Below are 24,624 nucleotides of genomic sequence, written 5' to 3' on the forward strand. Positions count from 1 at the left end.
TCGTTTCAAAGAACCAAGCTTACGAAGGGCCAAGACTATTGCGAGAAATTCTGCGTGGGAAGATGTAGTAAAGTTAGGGAGCCGAAGGGAAAAGGCCCAATCTAGACCGGTAGAAAAAATACCTACGCCTGCCCTCTCCTCCCGGACAGAAGCATCGGTTGCAACAATGGCGTGGAATGGGAAACCGTTCAGATGATCCTGTAGGAGGACTGTTAAAAGGTTCAGAGGGAGTAATTTCGCGTTAGAGGGAAAGATTTCATCAAAAGAAATATCGAAGTGCGACACTCTGTCAAGTACTGGAGCCGACAAGAGGGCCACATTTAATGGGCCAAGCAGAGATTTTACAAAGACCGCCTGTGGATGTTTGAACCGCGGCCATGAGCTATCGAAGAACAATGAAGGCTATGTAACGAAGGCAGTTTGCGGCCTGGATATGGGCGATTCCATGACTCGTAAAAATGCATCTACGGTGAGGGCATGCATGCGTGAGACTAATTGAGGAATACGGGCTTCCATGTATAAAATTTTAATTGGTACATAACGGGGAAGACCCAGACATAAACGTAGAGCTTGTCTTTCGAGCATTATCAACGGGCGAAGTTGGTAGTGGGGACTCCCGGAGAATAGCACACATCCAAATTCTGGAATTGGTCGGACGTACATTTTGTAAATCATTAGTAGGGTGTCACGACGCATGCCCAATCTTTTGTGACTTAGCCCTCTCAAGAATGACACGGCCCGAGCCCCTTTGGTAGTAATGTAATCTATGTGTGGACGCCAATTGAGGGTATATTCGTACAAAATACCCAGATATTTCAAGGAATTGACCTGAGGAATGTCCTGTTGCCGGCAACTAAGAGATATGAAGACTGGGCCGCTCACTGGAAATGGAAGCAGAGCACATTTGTTCACATTTAGGGTCAAGCGAAGGCCATCCAGCCAAGCCTTTAAGGCGCTTAAATACGACTGCATACGCCGATATAACGTGTGTATATCACTGTCTGAAGTGAAAAAAGCAATATCGTCCGCGTAAATAAACACCTGAATGTTTGGATTTACCGGAACCGAGCTCATTAAAATATTGAACAGCACGGGAGAGAGAACGGAGCCCTGGGGAACACTTCGAGTTTTACTGTATATTGGAGAGGACAGGCCCTGCTGTGAACAAAAGAATTTTCTATCCGACAAAAAAGTGCCAATCCACGAAACAATGAAGTCTGGAAAATGATAACGCTGGATTGTGTCAAAAAGAATTTGGTATTCAACGCTACCGTAAGCTTTAGCAATATCCAGGTTAACCAACACGCCCACTTCTTTACGTTGGCGTGCCATCTGAATGCGACTCTCCAAATCAATGTGGGCCGACCAAATTGAGCAGCCAGGCCTGAATCCTATCTGTTTAGGGTTCAATACGTTCTCGCGTTCTAAAATGTTTCCAATTCGATGTAGCAAGATTCTTTCTACTAGTTTTACAAAATTTGATGTGAGGGCTATGGGTCTGATATTATCTAACGCGTATCCAAGACCTTGTTTTTTAAGGAGGGGGACGATCTTTGCAAGCCGCCACTCAATTGGAACCCATGAATGCTGTAGGGAATGGTTAACCACTTGTAGCAGTGAGTCGGGACACTCGTTGAACAAGAGTTTTAGCATGTGGGCTGTAATACCATCCGGTCCAGGAGCCGCATCCGGGACACGGCTCAAGCCCTCACCAATCTCCTGAAGGGTCACCTCCTCAAAGTTGTCTTGACAGAGTCTCGTAAGGACTGGTGGTAATGCCGAAGTGAAACGTGCATGTGCGCCCTGTGCAATCTGGTTAATAAAATCCTGGATTTCATCCGGGGAGCTGATAACTGATTCAATGTTTTGCTCTGGAGGAGCCACATTCCAACTGCGCAAAAATCGAAATAGGTTTCTTTTTTTCCGTGGGTCCGAGAGTAAAGCAAAGCGGCGCGACTTATACTCCTCTTTTGCCTTATTGATAGTCCGCTTAAATATAGCGCGGATGAATTTGAAGCTACTCCAGTTCGCAGGGCACTGATTACGGAGCAGTCTTTTCCACGCAGCATTTCTGCGTCTGTGTGCATACGTACACTCCTCGTTCCACCACGGGCTGATCGTATCCCCAGTTACCGAGACTGTGAATTTGGAACTCACGGCTGCATCGTTAATCGAATTTAAAACCTCTGCGGCCGAATGCTCTTCATCTCCTTGGCCCATCGTAGACAGGGCAACTCGTAATTCCTTAGCAAAGCGGTTCATATTTACGAATGCGTGTATTTTGCGGCTCGGAGTACGCACGGGGCATAAAATTTCGAAAAGCACAGGAACATGATCACTGTTGGTTGCATCCGAGATTGTTTCCCAATTGACTACCAATCCTGGCTTTGAAAGAGTCAAGTCCTCAGCCGAGCGGGATTGACCCCTCACGCAAGTTGCCGCACCAGAATTGTAGCATGTCATGTTGTTGTCACCAATCCATTCCCACAACCGGCGCCCCCAGGCATCTGTACGGAAGTCCCAGGATACATGGTGAGAGTTGAAATCACCTGCGAGAACGCTGTGGGGTTTGCAGGAAGCGAGGGCTGCGTCCAATGGTCTCGTAGATATTACTCCAGATGGGAAGTATGCGTTGATCACAGATAAGGGAGCAGTATTCGGGAGATAGAGGTCAGCCCCGAGGATTTCGCAGTCACTTGTCGACGACGTGAACGAGATTGACGCCCTGTGGCAAAAGGCGGTTGAAATTAAAATTAGCAAACCTCCTCGCCTACCTTGGCGATCCAAGCGAAGCGATCTGAAGTTGCGAACAGCGAAAGATTTTGAAGGAGATAGCCACGTTTCCTGAAGCAGAATAATGTCCGGGGATAGCGTAGAAATTTGATGCGAAAGATCAGGAGACGAAGAGATTGCAGAGCGACAATTCCATTGCAGGACCCGTATCCGCCCTATGGCGTCTGGAGCTCTGCCGAAGCAATGGCCTCTTTTAAGATGTCTCCAGATTTTAATGTACGAGTCATGCCCTTCTTAGTTTTGGATTTAGGACCCTTGGCTGTTTTAGCATCTGCAGCAGAGAGAGCCCTCTTGTTTTTGTATTGGGGAGTTTCAATACTGAGTTCCATGTCAGAAGAGCTTTCATCAGAGGAGAGAGGAACCTGGGGGGCACTCGCGATGGCAGCAGACTGGGCTGGGTGGTTAATCTGAGTGTTTGCATGAGTCTATCATTTTTTTCTCTTCCTTGGGCTGTCTCGGTTGTGCGCTTTTTTGTGGGCACTTGATCAAACTTGTGTTTTTGGCGATTGCGATGTTTGCCCTACCGTTTGTCTCCGCACTCTTAGGCAAAAAATACCAAAATAGGGACTAAAATACAGCCGTTAGTCTTCGCGGGCGACCGTTCATCTTCAAGGGGAGTATCTGCGGCACAGTACGTGCCGTGTGCATAAATGCGGACTAACTGTTCATCCCCGCCGATCTATAACGTGCAACCGGAAGACGAAACACATGCAGTTAGTCTCTTTGCTGCGTCGTTAATCCCCTAATGGCGTCGTCGTTGCCCTTTCGCGCATATGTCTGCGAACAGTTTTATATTTCCAAAACACAAGCCATTGCAGTCACTGGGTGCTTTAGATCGTGCCACGGAAGAAAATATTGATGTTAGTTATAAGAAAATCGCCTAGGGTTAGTAGAGCGGCGGGTAATGGCAAGGAGCGGCGAAGCGCGATTGCCATACGCTTCTTGGCGAGGATATGTTGATACGCTGTGTTGCATACGATTCGTGCGAGGTAATAACGGCCAACGAAAGCTTTCAAGCGCATTAACAGTAACGCAAAAAGTAGTGACAATAGCAAAAGTGGATTCCTGAGCGTAACGAATATGTCTATGTTTAACAGACGAGAAAAAACGCATGGTGCTGATGACAACTGCAAAACAAAAATGCTCGCTACAGGTAAGCGTCTCGAAGTTATCTTTTACACTCGGTACATAATTGCCTTGGGCACCAAAGCTATGACAATGCGGCAACTGCTGTAAAACCCGCTTGCATTTCCCAGTCGCAATCGTCTAGCGACGCGAATTTGAAGAATTCAGGCTAAGCAACACCGAATTCGCTTTCGCCGATGCAGGAAAATATGGCATGTTTCTTTATTCTGACACTCACACAGACGACACCTTTCACATACGTTACATAGAGCACTTAACATATGCATCGGACACTAAGAAAGCCCTTAGCTTGCGCTAATTTGTGCGGAAACAAATGAGTCGTCCGATCGCCCAGCTACCTATCTCAACTAGGCGACGACGAGTTGATTGTTATTTACGAGAAAAACTATGGTTGTGAGGCTCTACTTCGAATCGAACTGAGCAATAGTCCCTAAACCTAGCAAAGCGCTAAGCGCAAGGCGCAAAACGCGGTCAGGTTCGCTTGCACAGATAGAATTTTGGGCACCAGTTGCAATGGATCTGTTGCGTTATGCACAGAACTACACGTTGTACACTTGAATATTATCTGCCGCACCCAACGCCCGGCGTCGTGGTCCAGCGGATAGCGCGTCGGGTTGCTTGTGTATATTTACGGGCGTCAGGGGTTCGATCACTGCCGGTGGCGGAGTTTTTTTCTTTTTTCTGCACTCTACGCAGTTCGTCCTTGGGGAGTATCGGCACGGACCATCCGGGTGGGGACTAACCGTTTGTCCCCTCGCAGTTAGTCCCCAAAGGGACTAATGATTGTGGCAGAGTCCGTTAGTCCCCGAAAGGATGAACTTTTAGTCTTTTTTGCCTAAGAGTGCGGAGCAGCTCCGAGCCTTCTTACGCAACTGTTTTCTCGGAGAACATCTGTGCCCATTGCATGGTGATTTTTAGCTTGGCAGCGTGGCGCCAACTATCGTTTGCCAAACTGAGCTTGCATCGCAGACCGAACAATGGAAATATTGAAATTATCTTGAAAACCTACGTGACCAGACGCTACATAGGGAAGTTTATTTAAGTTTTTTTATGCTTATAATCTATGCCTTCCTTGATTTCTCAGAGACTGGCTTAACCATTTGCCATCTGCTTTAGTTAGGTCACACAATGTTGGTGGTAGCATAAGTCGCGCTGGAAGACACGCCACGGTAGCTCAGTGCGCAAGGCGTTGAGCTACTGATGCCATTTACGCGGGTTCGATTCCTCGCCGCGGGAGCCGTTTTTCTGGTGGAAGCCGAAAACAAAAAGACGAAACTGTCGAGATTTTGCTGCACGTTAAAGATCCTATAGTGGTCTGAATTCTACCGGAGACTTCCACTACGGCGTACGTCGTACCCCACGTGAAGTTTCGGGAATGAATTGCCGGAAATGTGTTTTAAATGCGAATCCATTTATTAGCCGGGGGTTGTCTTGCTCCGTTGGCCGGCGTGCGCCTGCATTCCTCCAGCGCGAGCGCACGTGAGCGCGCGCCTCGTAGTTCTGCCTTCGTCGTCGTCATCGTCGTAAATGCGAATGCATTTCTTAGTCGGGGGTTGTCGTGCTCCGTCGGCGTGCGCCCGCCGCTGTTATCTCTCCGCGCTCCTCCTCGCCCCTAGCAACAGCTGTGGCGCGCCTAGCAACCGGAGCAGGTGGTAGCTCGGGCGGGAGTAGCGGAGGGCAAGGGGAGAGGACACGCCCGAGGGAACTTGATGTCGCACGCCGTTGCCACGTCTCCCGTTCGAGACACGTCTCCGTACAAGGACTTGTACACCCTTGCCTACACCGGAGACGGAGTCTTTGTGGTGACCGTGTACCTCGCGCCCAACCTCGCTCGAGACGCCGTTGCCGCGCAGCTGGACGCGGCTATGGAAAGTGTGCGCCTGCGCTGCAAACCCTCTGACCCCATAGTCTTGGTTGGTTACTTCAACGTTGAAGTGCGCAAGAAGAGTGGCGAGTGGCTGGTCGAGTACATGCAGACCAGGCACTCTATGCATTGTCTCTCTGCCGGCTTCAACACGTGCCCCACTACCATTCATGGGAGTTGCATTGATCTGGTCTTTACGCGAAACTGTGAACCGCGTATGCTTCTCAAAGACCCTTTGACCGTGCACTTTAGCGATCACAAGGCAGTGATTGTGGCCGTCAGGTACAACGATAACACAAACAGGTGCTGATGAATAACTGATTACGTTCACACTCTCGTCATTAATTACGCCATTACTCGCAACACACTCATCGGTGCACCCAATGCATTCGCATTTCTGCACGATTCCCTTCGGGGAGGTGCGGGGAAATTTTTTTTCTTGTGTTAAGACGCTTTGATGTGATAAGGCGAGTTGTGGACACGGGTGGAAAAAGTATCTGTTGCGCGTTTTACGGCCGACTGGGAATAAAACAAGCTTCACCGCGCAGGCGCGGCACCTGATGAACACGCGTGTCTTTCCCTTCGTATCCGACGTTATATCATCCTCCTCCTTTCCAAACTTCTGTTACCGTTGCTTCACAACGAAGCGCAAGGCAACGAAAGAGGTGACAAGAGAAAGTGGCTACCCGCCGTGGCACAAACAAAGGCAGTACTATGACGCCGGGTAGCCTGCAGCTGAGCTTGTTGCGCACGCCACGCGATTGCAAGCCTAGACCAGCGTAAGAGGCGGCAAGAAAAGCTGCAACTGCTTGTGACGGAGCAGTGGCGGCGACGGCGAGGCGTCCGCTGCGGAAACGAAACAAGCTGCCGCAGCTACGTAGCACGCCCCCTACGCTGTTGTTTTTTAGATGCAAAGCATCTCTTATTCGGGGCTATGTCCGTTGTCCTTCCGGCGTCCGTCCGCACCTCTCCTCCTCTCCCGTATGCTGCGATAACGCCAATCTCTCCCCTTCTCCTCTCAACACTACCTGTGTGCGCTGCTTCTGCTCTCCCCCTCCCCACGCCAGCGGTGATAATGTCACTCTCTCATCTCCCCAACAACTGTGCGCGCTGCTCTTTCTCTCACCTCCCCCTTGCCACTTTTGATAAACCATATCCGCACCGCTGCTCCCTTCAGTTGCTGCTTCGGTCTGCGCTGTCCGATGAGCTGACCATGTACGCCAACGATTCTGGCAGTGACCCGCCGCGGTGGCTCAGTAGCTGAGGCGTTGCGCTGCTGAGCACGAAGTCGCGGGTTCGATTCCTGGCCGCGGCGGCCGCTTTTCTGATGAAGGCGAAAAGCAAAAAATTACACCATCTTCCCAAGTGGGAACCCTGAGGAGATGCAAAGCATCTCGAGTTTGCACGGCTTTGCATCTCCTCAGGGTTCCAACTTGGGAAGATGGTGTAATTTTTGTTTTGTGATTTGGCATATCGAGGAAAATTGCTTTTGTTTCGATTTTCATCACATTGTAATCACTCTATGCCGAAGTCTTCTGCGAGGGGTGACAGAAACCAGGGAATCCCAGTTCGAATTAACCAATCTGGACACCGACACGTTCCAATCATGAGGAGATTTCCCCAGTTGAAAGAAACAGCGATATACCGAGAACAGGGCGTCAGTGCGGATTAGCCGTGTTTGAAATAATAAGCTTTTGATGTATGCGGCTTTTCTGTTACACTGTTGCAAATATTTGAAAGGAAGAAGAGGTGGCCACTGGCAGCTGCTGTCTAGTATCACCATCATTGTAAATTTCCATCCGCCATTAAAGTTCGCTCACGTCCCGCGGTCCCCGCCTCGGTTCTTTAACAAAATGGTGCCGTGACCAGGATCAAAGGATCTACACAGTTGAAGAACGGAGTGTGCGGACCGCAATCAACGATGACGTGAGTGACACGGCTGCGAGGGAACTACGGCTCCTGACCATCGACCGCAAGCGTCTGCGAAGAAAACCCAAGGAATTGAGGACGCACCAAACGTGTACCGGATACCACACCCTCAACAACTTTTACCGATTCTTCGCGGACGCCTCGCGGAAACTGAAAATCAACGACAACGGCTTCGACCTTCCACCGACCGTGATCCTTCCTGACGACCACGTAGACATAAACTACGTCGAGAATGGACCTGGAAGCCCTTTGCCAAAGACGGAGCCTCGTCCGAAAGAAGGTAACCACACTGATTGACGACAGCAAAACTGCGATGAGCGCCGAGTCACCATCAATCTGTAAGCTCATTTTCTTAAAGAAACGCCTACTCGAAACACATGATATTCTAAAGAAGTTTGACAGCAGTATTGAAGAACTTGTCGATATGGATCATTTAACCGAGGAATATGAAATTGCATTAGAATTCGAAGATTCCATCCTGCTAACCAAATTTAGACTGAACAGATTGTTTCCCGAGTTGGAAAACCATTTCAACAATAGCAATGCAACAATATTACTGAAAACACAGAATTGTATCTCGAACAACAATGACTCGGCAGTACAGAGCACTGACTCTGTCAACAGGAAGATTGATTTGTTGAGACCATTCAAAGAAGCTCATCAGGGGACACCAGTAACGCAATGGAGTGCTTCATTCAAACAAGGAATTAAGGCATCACCTGACGAGACATCTGCTTCTGATTCTGGTTCAGACAATTTCAGCCCTGAAAACGAACTTTTTCCAATTGGTCACCGGAGCAACGACAACGCAGTGGGTGCACCAGAAAAGGCTTCCGCTTCGTGTAGTCTTTATGAGGCGAAAAGAAGCACAATGCGCAACGGACGACCTCATGAAGACCTGCAAGTAGAAAGAGTTGACAGCAAACCTCCTGTTATGAGCCGACACATCCATGCAGCCCCAGACTCATCCACCAAGCGTTCAAATTTATGTCGACATCGCGGTAGCACTAGTACAGAATTGATTCTCTTTGCCGAGGCCAAAGTTGAGGATTTAATAGCCCCGACCCAAAAACGAAGACGGCGAAAACAGCGAAGCCGGAAGGACCTACGACAAGCATTTACGCGTGTCCTAAAGGAAGATCCACCGAAATGCATGATAACCTGCCGATTGATCCGAAAGTCAAGAAAGAAAGCACAAGCATTAAATAGAAAAATCGGTAAACACATCAAAAGACCCAGCCTACACCTGAATTCTTCTAAGACACGACAGGCAACCCCACGCTCATGTCACACGAAGTTTGGACGGACACTACAATGTCGTTATCAAGGACGGAAGACGGTCCAGACGAGCAGCCTATTCTGGTCGGATTCCGCGATGCGCAGGTTTCACAGACGTACGAAGCATCGATGGAAACGAAAACTATGGACTAACACGGTGCGACAACTACGGACGTGACATCGATTTGTGGTACGGACTATGTAATGATTTTGAACTTGGGCTGATGGGTGCACCGAAAGAGAGCTATGCGAGATAACCGCTAAACACGTTCACCCCGTCACGTTCAAGGTCTTCCTCTGGAAATCGCGTGGCCGGGAGGATGTTGCAAATATTTGAAAGGAAGAAGAGGTGGCCACTGGCAGCTGCTGTCTAGTATCACCATCATTGTAAAGTTCCATCCGCCATTAAAGGTTCGCTCACGTCCCGCGGTCCTCGCCTCGGTTCTTTAACATACACAAAATTGTTTCGCTTGAGGTACGTGCAGAATATTCGTGATGCAGATGTCTTATAGGGGAGCAAGGTAATACTGAGAATGTAAAACACAATGCTTTAGAAGCGACTAAAGAGGATTGGATGCTTCTGGAGGAAGAACTGGAAGGCAAATATAGCGTAGGGCAGCTACCCTACACAAAATTTGAAACTAAAACCAATTGGACTGCTTAAGTAAAAAATGGTTAGAACCATCAACGTCATCAACGACTTCACCCTCCGCACCAATTTTAAACGAACTTAGCATAATGCCTTTTAACAAAGTTTGTCCCTACAAACTGGCCGTTCTCGTTAACAGAGTTTTGACTCCGAACACATCTTACCCGTCATAGGGTTTTTTATTGCCGTTGCGGGATACGTGACATGCGTGCCATAACAACCTCAATTTTCCAAAAGTTTACAATGTATATGGTCGTCGTATAATATCTTTTTGGGGTCCAAAGTATGCATCCAGTTATCCATGGATTTTAGGTGTGTGCCAAAGTTTGAGCTATTGTTAAACAACTACCTTTTTCCCGATTGTTTTACTTCTCCTAACCTATCAAGTGTTATTGTTTGTAATCTAAGCTATCCTCTTTTATTACTGTTTTTATATTTGCTATCCTAACGGGATTCTGTACAAACACCAATTTGTAAAGGGTGCATACTAGACTTGTCGGCTAAGGACCCAGACTCGTGATTCAGAGTTTTCTGATGTATGTTTTGGTTTAAAGAATATTCTTCTATTTAATATATTCTATTCCAACCTGACACCAATCATTTCACAAACAAGCCGCTATTTTAAAACAATCTATCTATCAATCAATAAATGAATCAGTTGTGTTGAATTGAGCAAACCATATCATTCATATTGGAGAAGCGAAAGGGACGGAAATAGCGCACCCGCCGCGGTGTCTCTGTGGCTGAGGCTTTGTGCTCCTGAGCAGAAGGACGCGGGTTCGATTCCCGGCCACGGCGGCCGCTTTTTTTATGCAGGCGAAAAACAAAAGCGCCCGTGTGTACGAGATTACGGGGCACGTGAAAGATCCTCAGGTGAACCGGAGCTCTCCACTACGGCTCGCCTCATCGCCTGCGTTGCGTCGGCGCGTTAAACCCTACAGTAAATCTAGGGGAATAGCGCGATGGATAGTTGGGGACAGACGAGCGGTCACATGTCTGTAGGCTGCACATTGCCATCTGTCTATGTCATTTGCGGGGAAGTGAGCATCTGTACTGACAATCGTTAGGGCGATAACCATATATCTCCATGTTTCTCCGTACTGATGGGATATTGAAAAGAAATCGTGATGAAATACAGAAAACATCGAAGAGTGCTTAGAAAGACCACACCGGAAGAACTTACAATAGAAGGTGAGGGAATATATCACGTTCTGTGTGCGCCCGGTACACGTCGCGCTTGTGCTCATTGCGTCATTCCACGTGCATAGTGACTCAGCAGACACTAGGCGCAAGTAGGGTACACATAAATTACATCAAGGCTGAAGAGGCTAGGATAGCTCAAAACGCCTCGCGCCGTTACAGCCGTCCGGAGGAAGTGGCTGTGTAGAAAGCTGAGGAACGGGCCGGATGAGAGAAGCGTCAAAACTCAACACAAAGTTAGTGGGCACGTGAGACCCTACGTGCCCTGTGTTCCGTGTGTGCGTATGTTGAGCGTGCGGCGAACACAAGGGGACGACCCGCGTCAACATTGCAACGTGTCAATTCGCGTCAACCCGGCAAATGCGCAAATGGACGTGGTGGCGTAGAAAGGCGGCTGTCGTGTGAGCGGACGGCATTGTGCGCGTTGAGGTACACGCGAGGGCAGCAGTGGCCGCGGGTAGTAGACGGGATCGACGAGGGGTGGCTAGCCACAACCATCAAACCCGGACAGCGAAGAGCAGCCAGCGTCGACGGCGGACGCTCTTCACCCGACGTCGGCACATGTGACTGAAGTTGTCTTCACGAGTGTAAAGCACCATGCTGTAGCTTTCCGGACAAGCAGGGCTTGAACTGGTGCAATGTTTCCTTTATGCGCATGCTTGCTGTACTATCGTAATAGTGCCTCCCAAGTTGCTTTCTTTGTTGTTACTGTCTTGGTTTGCCCAGAATGAACCGGTGATTTGTTCTCATGCGGGCCGGAGTTACTTCGTCTGGCGGGTTCGGGCTCGCGAACCCTTTACGCTCGAAGAAGGTTCCTTCACTGTTTAAGATCCGGCCAACAAACGTTCCAACTATGCTTTGCTTGTCACGTTTTTTAGAAAGTTATGGGGACAGAAAACATTTTATTATACAGCGCATAGAATCTGGGACCAAAACTGAGAGTAGCCGAGAAAGAGCAGAAGCTCCAGGCGACTTCCATACGCGTACTGCAGCATGTATAAAGCTCGGGGTTGTATTTATACTGTTTTAGCAAGAACGGTGGCATAAAAAAGCCTGATGATGTTTTCGTGATCATCCAACTGCACAAGGTTGTTGTAGGGAACAGAGGTGTTACTAAAGCCTGGACTAATTATGCTCCTAAAATATATATAGCGTAGTACACTTTAGTTTTTATCTGATCACTATTGCATGAATCAATGCTTAGGATTCCTGCAGAATTGAACATTGCTGCTCACTACACTAATATGCATGAATTTGTTTTAAACTGTTTCCACCCTTACCTACACCATCTTTATAGGATCACTAGCAATGAATGGCGACACGCTAGGCCTTGTATTCTATCGGGGCGAAGGTGATGTCAGCTGCTCTTTTTCAAAAGCTCTTGCAAGTTTGTGTAGCGTGGCGTACTGAGCCAGGGGCAGTAGAAGGAAAGAAAATGTGTTTACGATCCGGACATTTTGATGACAAACTTATAGGAAGTTCCTGCGGCTGCAGCGGGAATGTTCTCCGCCTAGCCACATGTCTTAGCCGGTGTCAAGGTAACATTGAAGGAGCTTGCGCAGAAATTTTTTTTCGAAAATACACGTCGCTCTTCTTAATGCGCAAGATTATGCAAACATAAAATGGTGATGGAAGTGAAAAAACTCGCAGCGCCGATACGCCTTTGCTACATGCGAAAGTTTATTTGCCCACGTCATATGCGACCCAAGCAAGCAGCATTCGTTTTCTAAATACATAAGAGCCGGCACTTCCTTCGTGCACGTAAGGATATTCGGCGAATGTTTTCGAACAATTCCAATATAGTCCTGAGTGGTTACCCAGCAGGTTAGATGATCGCTGTTGGGCTTTGATAGCTTCCAGGCAGTGGTATTGATTAACGTGCTAAAGGGCAAGGTTCGAGCTCAACCATTCGGTAGATTAGAAGAATTTGTTGTTGGGCGAGTTGGTGCATCTTGGTGAATGAGCACGGGCCTTGCGCGAAAAAGAACCACACACAGTACGGACGGGACGAGCGCAAACAATCGAACTTGTCGCCACAACTCTGAGCGCAGAATCTTGCTGATACGCTTAGCATGTCCTGAGGAAGACCGGACATGCCCGAACAGGCCAAGTATTTCCTGAGGAATGACGCCTTTCCTTACGTTGAATGCTAGAAGTCTTGCAGGGCAGTTTTTAGTGACGATGTCGGCAATGATCTTAGGCACTTCGGTTCATTCACCAAGATGCACCAACTCGCCCTACAAGTTCTTCTAAACTACGTTTCTTATACATCGGGCGCTGGTATGTGTGTTTCACCCTCTGTAACCGAAGTGCCTAAGATCATTGCCAACATCGTCACTACAAACGGCCGTGCAAGACTTCTAGCATTCAACGTAAGGAAAGGCGTCATTCCTCAGAAAATAATTGGCCTGTTCGGGCATGTCCGGCCTTCCTCAGGACATGCTAAGCGTATCAGCAAGATTCTGCGCTCAGAGTTGTGGCGACAAGTTCGATTGTTTGCGCTCGTCCCGTCCGTCCTGTGTGTGGTTCTTTTTCGCGCAAGGCCTGTGTTCATTCTGTAGAATCACGTGCATGGAAATATCTCCCAGGGTATTTTTACAGGTGGTTTTAAGAAACTGGGCTGCGTTCGTACATTTTAAATTTGTTTACGTGCGTGGCGCCGCAGTTAGCACGTTTATTTAATTTTTGTACACACCACCCACGAAGTGCACGTTGTGTAGTAATTGGGGAATGTTTTTTTAGATGCAAACCATCTCTTAGTGGACCCTCCGTCGTCCGTCGTTGTCCGGCGTCCGCAGCTCTCCTCCTAGTCGTCCCCCTCTCCACGCCAGTAGTGATAACGCCACTCTCCTCCTCGCCGCTCGGCTCGTCTCGTGCTGGCTCAGGAAGACACCGGCAACACTGTCGCTCCAGGAGCCCTAACCAGCTGTGATAACGCCGCTTTCCTCCTCGCCGCTCCTCCTCGCAACTCGGGCTCGTTTCGTACCGGCTCAGGAAGACACCGGCAACACTGACGCTCCACGAACACTAACCAGCTGGGATAACGGCGCTCTCCTCCTCTCCACTCGTCTCGTCTCGTGCCAGCTCCAGAAGACACCGGCAACATTGTCGTTCCAGGAGCCCTTAAGTTGAAGCGTGCTCGTCTCGTGCCGGCTCAGGAAGACACCGGCGACACTGTCACTCCAGGGGCCATCTCATGGTCGGGGCTATGTCCCTGTCCCTCCCTTGTTGTTGCGCGGTCCACACCCCCACTGCACATGCACGTCTCTTCTCCATTCTCCTCTCCTCCAGCTGTATAAAAACAGGTGCGCGCACTGCAGGGTGTTCAGTCTGCTCCCAGACACCACCTGCGCCGATTCTGCTCCGGTGTGCAACCTACACAAAACCCCTATGCTTTGCATCACCACATAGTTCCTTTCGGGGAGATGGTGTAATTTTGTTTCACTGTATTTATCATTCCCCGCTTTGTTGTGCCAAAGTAGGAATGTAAAAACAACGCTGCACCTTTCGCTTCACTTACGCTTTCACAATCGAGCTCAAAGCGATGGCCATACAAGTCGAAAGCGCACTGGTAGGATTTGGTACGGCGCTTGTTGAAGTGAGACTTCTTAATGGCTAATTTGTATGGTTCAATCCGGGGCTTTCAGGCTCTAACAGTGATCCTCAGCCGTAAGCATCAGGGAAATATGTATTAACGTAATAAATTAAAACACGAACGACGGTGCGTGTTGTTTTTAGTACATCCGCTTTCTAAGCAAAAACCTGCGCCTACGCTGTAAGAATAAGTCACCAGATCGCTTCTCCAACCTGATGGCCGCTGCAGATACACGGTCCGTCGCTAGGAAGTGCCGCATGTGCTGAAAATAACGTGACCCTTGTTCGTATTTCAATTTATCACGATAGTACTTGGAGTATTCTAACAGTCGGTATTTAAGATTTTCATATTTATTATTTACAAAGAAGGAAGTCAGTTTTTCAGCAGGTTTCTCCTTTATTGCCGCACCGGCGTTACATAACATATTGTCTTTTTTAAAGGCTGCAATCTTAGACGTATAAACCTTTCTAAATTACATTTATGATACATGAATAAATGAGGCATTTGGAATATTTTATTATGCTCTCCACAGCACATTGGCTTTTAGGATCGGTAGAAAAATCGCACGGAAAAAATGTGTTGCGTGAAGGAAAAAAGAAAACCTAAAATATCTTAGAATCGGAGACCTCCTTGGACATCTGGGACTTTTCACGAGTTTTGGCGAAAGCTAGGAAAATATTTTCTAGAGTGTTGTCGCCAACCATGGCATATTCCAGTGCGAAGTCTTCTTGCAGAGACTCCACCTTTGCGAAGAGCTGACTCCATGGCATGCGCTCCACCACATGGTAGCTAAACACATTCTGTAAAAAGAACGTTTTAGCGGTTTAAAATGCAGGGTAAAAGTTGTGACACTTTTTCGTGCCCCAAGAAAAACGTTTGGAGTAAGCACGTGCAAAGCAAAGTAGTAACAAAAAGCTGAAGCATAAATTTTCGACTGAACCAACGAAGGTAAAGGGACAATACAAAATATTCTATGTTCTGGTTAATTTGTTTATCTGACACTTCGGCTGACAATTCTAAAATCGCATCAAAAGCAAAACAACTGATAAAGGACAAGGTCCAGGGCTTGCTAGAATCTTGAAGTTATTTTTTATAAAATCCGCTAATACCTTTACGCCTACTTTCGTGGAGCCGACGGAACCACATCTTCAAAAAGTTGTGGCCGGAGGCAAAGCCCCTCCCGCGCGTTTGACATGGGCATCTATTCTCGTGTTCAATGCTGAACATTGTGGGCTTTAGTCAGTAAAGCAACCCAACAAACCTACTAGCACAGACATTATTACCGCGATGCTTACTATAATATGGCAGTGCGCATGCTTTAGTAATTACCTGCGTACCACCCAGGTTCGGCGGAAACGGGCCACGGGTTTATTACGGAAGTGTCCGGGTTTGAATGTCACTAAATCGCTCTTTTTTATGTCTAATGTTGTTTTAGCAGAACGTAGGGCTATGACATGAAAAGAAAAGAAGCGGACAGTGGTAGGCAGCGCCCGGCGGATCCATCCGCGACGAAGAAGCACTGCGTCACACGCAGCTGGCCTCGCTTCTTTCAGAGAACTTAGTGTACGCTGCCAGTTCTCAGAGTCAGCAGAGCATTTTTTTCAAGTGCCACTTCTTCTCGGCAATCAAGCAGGTGCTTTAGAAGGAGCCGATTGAGCGTATTGGGTACTGTCTTCCGGTCCCACTCGTATTTCGGGGTAACAAATTTCAGCTCATCCCTTCGCTACATGTCGCTTGCAGCTTGGATAGATACAGAATGTGTATTCCTTGACAAAGTCGGGTTCTAATTGTTGTGAAGTTTCATTTCACGACCTTCTTGTTTTCTGTAAAATAAATACCTTAATGTCTAAACAAAGTACATTACGTGCTTTAGAGGTTCATATTTAGAGGTTTAGTAGCCAATGTAGCTGATTTAGTAGCCCATTTAGTAGCCATAGAATCAAAAAACATCTAAAGCCTCATCAGAGTAGACATTGAGATGTTCGTTTCCCCGTGGGGTTGTATGTGTGTGTTTATGTATGTTTGTGTATGTTTGTGAATGGGTGTGTGCATGTATGGATGTGTGTATGTGTGTGTGTATGTATATGTGTATGTATGTGTGTTTGCATGTGCGTGCATGTGTGTGTGGATGTATGTGTGTGTATGTATGTGAATGGATGTGTGGGTGTGAATGTGTGGGTGTGAATGTGTGGGTGTATGTGTGTATGTATGTATGTGCGTATGTATGTGCGTATATGTATGTATGTGTGTATGCGAGTATGTATGTGTTTTTATGTACGTGTGTGTATGTGTGTATGTATGTGTTTGAAAGTGAAAGTGAAAGTGCAAGTTTTTTTATAAAAAGAATACATACATAATAATATACAGACAAGGGTCCCATAGTCGACAGACTGTAAGGGGACCCTTGATGATGAATACACAAACAAATGTTTGAAAGCAGCAAACGGGCGTATCATCTCATCATAATAGTAAAAAGACAAGTGAAGTTAATCTATAATCTACATGCACTGAACAGTAAGCCTAATATAAATAAACAAAAAGGTTTACAATGTGAAGTAACGTAAAAGAAATAATGGCACAAGCAAATAGGAATGTAACTCATAAATACGAACAAAAGCAGGATTGTAATTACACCAGAAGAAACTCTCTAAGATTGTTTTTAAAGCATGTAATAGAAGACGACGATTTAACCGTAACCGGCAAATTATTCCACAATGTGATAGCTGCGAAACAAAATGTTTTCTTACCGTAATTAGTTCGAACAGGTGGTAACAAGAAATTATTATTACTTGAAAATCTGGTGAAGGTTTTGCTTCGTAAACTAACAAGATCAATGAAATCATAAGAATGGTAAGAGTGCAATAATTTGTAAAAAAATACTCCTAGGTTATAGTGAAATACTGCATTAATTGATAGTATGTTATTCTGACGTAGAAGGCCTGAAGCAGAAGAACGACATGAACTGAACGTTATAATCCGAATACGCTGATTTTGAATATATTGAACCGATGAAACGTGTGAAGAGTACGCGTTTCCCCATGAAACAATGCCATAATGGAAATGACTGTGAACAAAGCAAAATATAAAGACAACAAAGCATGATGAGGAAAAAAGCGCCGAGCTTTGATCAAAGCTCGTATGCCAAAAGCGGTTTTTTGCTTAAGATTGGAAAAGTGCGATTTATATGCAAGGTTAGGGTCGAGATGAATGCCAAGGAATGTAACGCGGTCACATGGTGCAATTAATTGAGGCCCAAATTTTAGTTCAGGAAAAATAGTGATAGTTTTTTGATGGGACCTGAATACCATAAATTTAGTTTTTTCCGGGTTAATAATTAGGTAATTGTCACGGCACCAGTTTATAACGTTGTTAAGCACTGCATTCAAGTTAGAGGTAAGGCAAATTATTGATTTATTAGATAATGATATTGTATCATCCGCATACAAAACGCAATGAGCGGGATTAATGCAATCGGGAAGGTCGTTATTATATAAAATAAAAAGTAAAGGACCTAAGATTGATCCCTGGGGAACACCTTGATTAAATGTTCTCGTTTGCGAACATGAGATGTTTGTATGTATGTGCGTATGTATTCATATGTATATATGCATGTCTGTATCTGTGTATGTATGTATGTGTGTAAGTATCAATGATGGAGGCGAAAAGCAAAGACGCCCGTGTGTTCGAGATTTCGACGCACGTTAAAGATCCCAGGGGGTCAAAACTAATCGGACCCCTCCACTACGGCGCGCCTCATCGCCTGTGTAGCGTCGGCACTTTACACCCACAATCATGTATGCATGTGTGTGTAGGTAGGTATATATGTGCGTATGTACGTGTGTGTGTATGTATGCACGTATGTGTCTGTGTATGTAGGTGTATATGTACGTATGTATGTATGTATGTATGTATGTATGTATGTATGTATGTATGTATGTATGTATGTATGTATGTATGTATGTATGTATGTATGTATGTATGTATGTATGTATGTATGTATGCACGTATCTGTGTATGTGGGTATGTATGTATGTATGTATGTATGTATGTATGCATGCATGTATGTATGTATGTATGTATGTATGTATGTATGTATGTATGTATGTATGTATGTATGTAAGAGAAGAAAAACTTCGAACAAGGTAAAAGCACGATTGTGGCCTACGTTTCAGCAAAGAGAACTTGCTTTCCTAAGGGCAAGTTCTCTTTGCTGAAACGTAGGCCACAATCGTTCTTTTACCTTGTTCGAAGTTTTTCTTCTCTTGTGTTCTCTACCATCTTCAAAGTTCTACTACTCCCTGTATGTATGTATGTATGTATGTATGTGTGTGTATGTATGTATGCATTTATGTGTGTATCTTTGTGCGACGTTTGGAGTGGCTCTTTATTTGGGCAGTCGGGCCACGGCAACACCGAAGCGATAATGATGATTGTGTACAGCTGATGATGGGGCCTAGCCCAACGGGGCCAGCGCTGATGATAGTCGGGTTATTATGATGATGCGCCCGTAGTGTTACCCAAAGTACTGGAAGCAGAGAAAATATGATCTCAAAGTATGCATACATAAATTCATGTGCGTGCCTGTGCCTGTGCGCGTGTGGGGGTGTGGTGGGTTTGGGTGTCGGTGTTGGGTGTGTTTGTATGTGTGCGTGCTTGTGGGGGATTGGATGTTGAAGTGTCGTTACAATCCAGGACCTAGAATGCTCACGTGTGATATGTGGAACAGCACTTTTCCCCTTTCTTTCTAGATGTAGGTGGTTATTTGGCCCACTTTAAGGCAACTCGGCTTGCGCACTCGCCATGCCTGGATTTCCTCTAATACATTGTCGAGCACACTTCAAAAAAGTATGCGTCGAGCAACGACGGCTGTAGGTAATCTGATTTGTGTCGCTTTAAGGAACATTGCAAAGTGCTAGCTCAATTGCATTCCTGTTCTGACGGATGGACGACGGAAGCACCTTCTGTATTGCACTGGAAACCTGTGTGGAAGGAAAAGCTCAAAGGAAACAGAGCTGGCCACCTTCGTCACAAAACGGGTCGACGCTTGGTGCATGTACCTCGTGTTGGTCTGAGAGTGTGGCGCCAGGAAACAAGCTCGGGACAGCCTCAGAAAACTGTTGGGCCGTTGCTGCTGCGTCCCCGGAGGCGTCGTGCCGGAGCATAAAGTTCAGCCTGTAGCCATTGCCGTACTTGTCGCGAAGGTGCTGCACCCCTCCGTGGCACTTCAGCTGGCCGTCAACCATGATGCTCAGCCGGTCGCAGGAGATCTCACACTCATCGAGGCTGCGTAGACATCAGCGAGGTCACAACTTTATTAGCAACTTTAACGGCGTTTAATGGTAACACAGATTGGTGGGATGCAACTAGAAATTTGGGGGAAACGCAGCGAGAAATCATATTGATTGATTGATTGATTGATTGATGGTGAGATTTAACGCGCCGACGCAACACATGCGATGAGGCGCACCGTAGAGTTGGGCTCCGGATTAATTTTCACCACCTGGGGATCTTTAACTTGCGCCGAAATGTCGTACACACGGGTGTTTTTGCTTTTCGCCTCCATCAGAAAAGCGGCCGCCGCGGCCCGGAATAGAACCCGCGACCTTGTGCTCTGCAGCGCAACGCCTTAGCCACTGAGCTACCGCGGCGGGTGCAGCGAGAAAACAAAGTTGCCAATAAACCAAAGACCTCGCTGTGGCGATCAAATGGAGACGGAGCAGGAGGAGGACAGAAACGTTTATTGGAGCGGAAAGTGCTGTTCTGGTGAAAATTTTGATTAATCTTCAATGGTCAACAGCCCATTTAGCCTCGCTAATGGACGGTGGCCTCTCACATTGAACTCCAATCGATCCGCTCCTGTGCTGGTTGGGTCAGTTTTGTAGTATGCAGAGCATCTGATTCACTCGCCTTGTCCCTCCGGCGTCGTCGTTGTTGTCGGCGTTGTCCGCCCCTCCGCCATTCTCCTCGCCGAGCGAGCAGCGCTCTCCGCCGCTCAACCCCTCTCCTCTCCGATAGCGAACACTCTCGCGAGGGGCATTGGATTGGATTTGATTCGATTGCCTTGGATTGGATTGGATTGACTTGGCTTCGCTTGGCTTGTATTGTATTGGATTGGATTGCATTTGGATTGGATTGGATTAAAGTGGATTGTGTTGGATTGTGTTGCATCATAGCCGCGGCACATTGCATCATAGCCGGGGCAGACGCGCTGGGGCCGGCGCATGTGCAGTACTCTCTCTTCCGCGGTTTCCTCTCCTTCGTGCGCGTTGCGCATATAACCGGTGGGCCGTTCTTCGGCGAAGCAACATCCACGCTTGGCTCAAACACCTAGAGTCCACACCGCTTTACAAGTACGCCAACGTCGTCATCGACTAGGACCGGCTTACGCAGTCCCTTCAAGGTTATGCGCGCTATAAAACGCGTTGCCTGCGCCGCTCCGCTCCATCGTTCCAGCGCCGTTCCTCCGCTGTCCAACGCTGCAACGTGAACCCCCGAGGCATCGCATCTACACAGGGGTTCCCGCGAGGGGAGGTGGAAGTTTTTTTTACCCCCAAATTTCCATGGTTCGTCAATCCAGGGAGTGTTTTTCTTCCCCTTTTCTATTCGCGTCCAACGGTATCCACTCTGCTATTCTGTTGTCCATCGCTTGTCCTTTCGTTTAACTACATGACCAGCCGAAGTCAATGTTTTCGTTACTTCCAGTATGACATCTGCTGCTCTAATTTGCCCCCTGAATCAAGAAGTTGTCTTCCTGTCCGTAAGTGTAACTCCTTTATTTATCCATGTCATGGCCATTCATAAGTGCGCCAGTTTACCCGCTCAATATTTTAGTACCGGTAGGACTCATTGGCTGTGTATTCTTTTTAGTGAAGGAGGTAACGTATTTTTTCGTATTTAGGGGTGCTTGATGAACGCCCCCGAGTGCATACATATTCTGTACCGAATTTACTTTACGTCGTTTCCGTCAGCTCTGACGACTTCTCCGAGGTTCTTATATTGTTTTCCTTGTTCTTGTGTAGCATTTGCAGAGCTCAAGGTTACCTTTTTGACGTGTTTCTTCACCATTACTTTATAGGTAATAATATTTATTTCTTGCCACAAGCTAAAGGTTTCTGGATGTAGTTACTCATGCATTCTTCGAGCAGCTCTGCCGAGTCGCTGAGTGAGAGTATGGTGCCCGCGAACCTGAAATCTCTCACATATTCTGCGTTTATCTGCTATCTTGCGTTCTCCCTGTCACGTTTCGCAAATATCCTCTGTAGACACTCATCTGTGTAATGTATCGTCAAGCAGGTATCTCCCTGTCGTACACCATTTCTGATCGGGAACTTTGCGCTGTTCTTGGGAAGCATTACGCTATCCGTACATTCCGTATAACTGTCTTATACGTAATTTCTGTTTGTCTCCTTTATTCCCTGGCCTCTCAGCTGCTGTGCACTTGATCGAACGCTTTTTATTATTTGAAATTAAAATGTAAAGGGGCTTACTGAACTCTGCAGATTTTGCTTCTAGTAGATTGCCGACATGGGTGTGCTCCATCTTTGAGTATCCCTTACTAAACACAGCTTGATGTCTGGCTTGTTGGGTATCTAAGCTTCCACTTAATCGGTGAAAAAGTACTTTGGCAAAGAATTTGCATACAACGGAGAGTAGTGTTGTGGCTAGGTAATTATTAACATCTTCGTTATCTCCCTTCTTTTAAACAGATTAACGCTTGCACTTGTCCAGGCTGTGGGCACTTTTACAGTGCATTTTCTCCTTTGCGTAAAATATCCATTCTTATGCCATTGTCGCTTCCTTTTTTTTTCCTTTTTTCATGCCCTTTCAAGCTGTTTCGACTTCCTCTTTACTGACTGGCGAGACATGGCAAGATATGTTTGTAGGCTTTGTTGTTTTCTCTAATCTAACTTCTGCCTTATCGCTTGGTTTAAAACAGTTCGGCTAGCTTCGCGTCCATGCTTTGCGTAACATTACCCTGGTCAACTCTCAGAGCGTAAATTTTGTATTTGCCGAAGATAGCTTCCGTTACTATGCTTTACTTATAGTTGCTTCAAGCTTCCTACTATTGCCAGCATTTCATCGATCCTACCATGTCATATGCCCAGCGTTTCTTGTTTTACTTTTGTTAGTCAATTACGATAGCTTTGACAACTCAACTTCATCAACCGTAGCTAAATTTTTTTCTCTTCTGTTGTTGGTTGGTTGGTTGGTTGCCTCAGATCATGGCACATACCCACGTGGGCGATTGGATAAGAAACTTTGTGCCTAATCAGGATGTGACCTATATTATTTTAGATCTCGAAATTCAGAAATGGAAATACAGAACATAATTTGTATTTAGTATATACTATATAAAAGTAGAGCCAGGAAGAAAAACAAATGAATGTCAACCCTTAGCTGGCTAGCAGGAAAACCGCCCTGTCGCTGCAACATGAGAGCGAAGGGCGGACACAACATTCCTGTGGCAGACTCCGTGGGCGGAAGAACCCAGAAGCTGCGGCAATTAAACAGGAAATTGTCTACATTTTCCCGTTCGTCGCAGAATGTACATTGCGGAGATGGAGCCAGACCAGATTTATAAAGATAGAAATTTAATGTGGGAATTTCGCACAAAAGTTGATTGATTGCTACCTCGCATAGCCTTGATTTACAAAACATCAGTTTCCATGCATGACGAAGGCGGCTATCATCCCAAGAACAGATTTGGGCATCTTGCCGATAAGTCTGGAGTGGTTGTAAACCTTTAAATCTCGCCCCATATAGAAAGCTATGATTTGGACATTGCATGGTCACGGGGCCACCAAGATTCATAGCGCCTAAGTGATCAGCCACTTCATTGTATGAGATTCATGCATGTCCTGGAACCCACAGAAGCTTTATATCAGAAAGCTCATGACGAACAAATGATCGAAATGAGCGGTAATCGGGTAATCTTTTTCGGATGTTAATGCGGAACGCAGAGTAAGGAGCCAGAAAGAATGACGTGCGAAAATCTATGTTGAAATTTTTGAAGAGCCAAAATCATTGCCAATAATATCGCCTGGAAAATAGGTAACCTAATTGGAAAGGATAAATCGAGGAACTGGTATAATATTTCGACTAGTGCATTCTTCCCTACCCTTCTAGTTCATTAAAATCGCTAAATTTTTAGTTAATAGTTGTAGTTTATAATATAGTTTATATTCCTAATAGTTTATTTTTCAAATAATAAATCTCAGGGCACCGATTGCTCTTATCGTGGTTTTAAGCATTGGAACGGCGAAACAGGAGGGAGAGCGCGTTTAGCGTGCACTCACATGTGCGAGTTGAGGACGAAGAGGGAGCGCGTCTTCTGCTTTATACGCCTCAGTACTTCGATGATCTTGGATCGCGATACGACGTCCACGCCCGCATAAGGCTCGTCAAGAAGCACGATGGGAGGCAGACCTAATAGGGCCACTGCGATTGACATCTTCCTACGGTTGCCTCCACTGCAAATAAAGGCGCCACTTGTGGAACTCTCTGTGTTGCCGTGGTTTTTGGGGTTAAAGACTGTGCCCCCAAGATCATGAAATTCACTTAATGTTGTGAAAACGTAGGAATATAAGGCGTAGTTCCCGCTCCGTAATAAGGGTGGGACTGTGGGTGCTGCAGGCTCGGGCCCGAATCTTCAGTGGCCTTGCTTGACAACTTGAAATAAAAAAATGTCGCTGAGCATACTTCGTGCCAATGTTCGCATCAGAACTTATAGCACGGGCCTTAACCTCCACTTCCTACGGTGTTGGACTAACCCATGACTGGAAACAATAAGCGGGAGCCACGCTCGTTTTTATTTAAAGCTTGCGTTCGTTTTGGCTAAAGTTCCACGCTCGGCTACAATATTTTCTTTAAAGGACGTTTTCGTACATGCTTTTCCGTTAGCAAACCTTTAAGTACACGGCCCTTTCTGTGCACGGGCATTAATGTACAAACAAAGTTCTGGTGTACAAGTAATTCAAGAATTTCTGAAGAGAATCCTGAACTCTTTAAACCTGAGGCACGTTCGATGATTCATTCGCAACTGCGTAGTGTCACCGGCTCAGAAATTAGCGTACGCTAGTTTGTGCCAGAAATTTTAAGGTAGTATTGCGCATTTCCAGGAAGTTCATTCTGATGACGACCTGGCCAATCAATCTGGATAGTTAGTAGAAC

General features: G+C 46.5%; 1 protein-coding gene across 1 annotated transcript; it reads right to left on the reverse strand.

Annotated features, from left to right (window-relative positions):
* Positions 1-14,958: 14,958 nt before the first annotated feature.
* On the reverse strand, positions 14,959-23,921 carry LOC144165770 (ATP-binding cassette sub-family A member 17-like). The gene is made up of 3 exons (XM_077695544.1): positions 23,751-23,921; positions 19,512-19,737; positions 14,959-15,254 (listed from the first exon to the last, which is right to left on the reverse strand). The coding sequence occupies exons 1-3, from the start codon at positions 23,903-23,905 to the stop codon at positions 15,057-15,059; spliced, it is 579 nt and encodes a 192-aa protein (XP_077551670.1). The 5' UTR covers positions 23,906-23,921; the 3' UTR covers positions 14,959-15,056.
* Between the last annotated feature and the right edge of the window lie 703 nt (positions 23,922-24,624).

Source organism: Haemaphysalis longicornis, unplaced genomic scaffold (assembly GCF_048455015.1).
Source record: "Haemaphysalis longicornis isolate Haplotype H1 unplaced genomic scaffold, Haemaphysalis longicornis Haplotype H1 scaffold_15, whole genome shotgun sequence".
Classification (NCBI taxonomy): Eukaryota; Metazoa; Arthropoda; class Arachnida; order Ixodida; family Ixodidae; genus Haemaphysalis; species Haemaphysalis longicornis.

Coding starts and splice junctions, on each gene's coding strand:
- LOC144165770 (XM_077695544.1), bottom strand. CDS start 23,905: ATGTCAATCGCAGTGGCCCTATTAGGTCTGCCTCCCATCGTGCTTCTT. Junction 19,738..23,750: donor TTCGTCCTCAACTCGCACAT/GTGAGTGCACGC, acceptor ATGTCTACGCAG/CCTCGATGAGTGTGAGATCT. Junction 15,255..19,511: donor CACTCTCAGACCAACACGAG/GTACATGCACCA, acceptor TTCTTTTTACAG/AATGTGTTTAGCTACCATGT.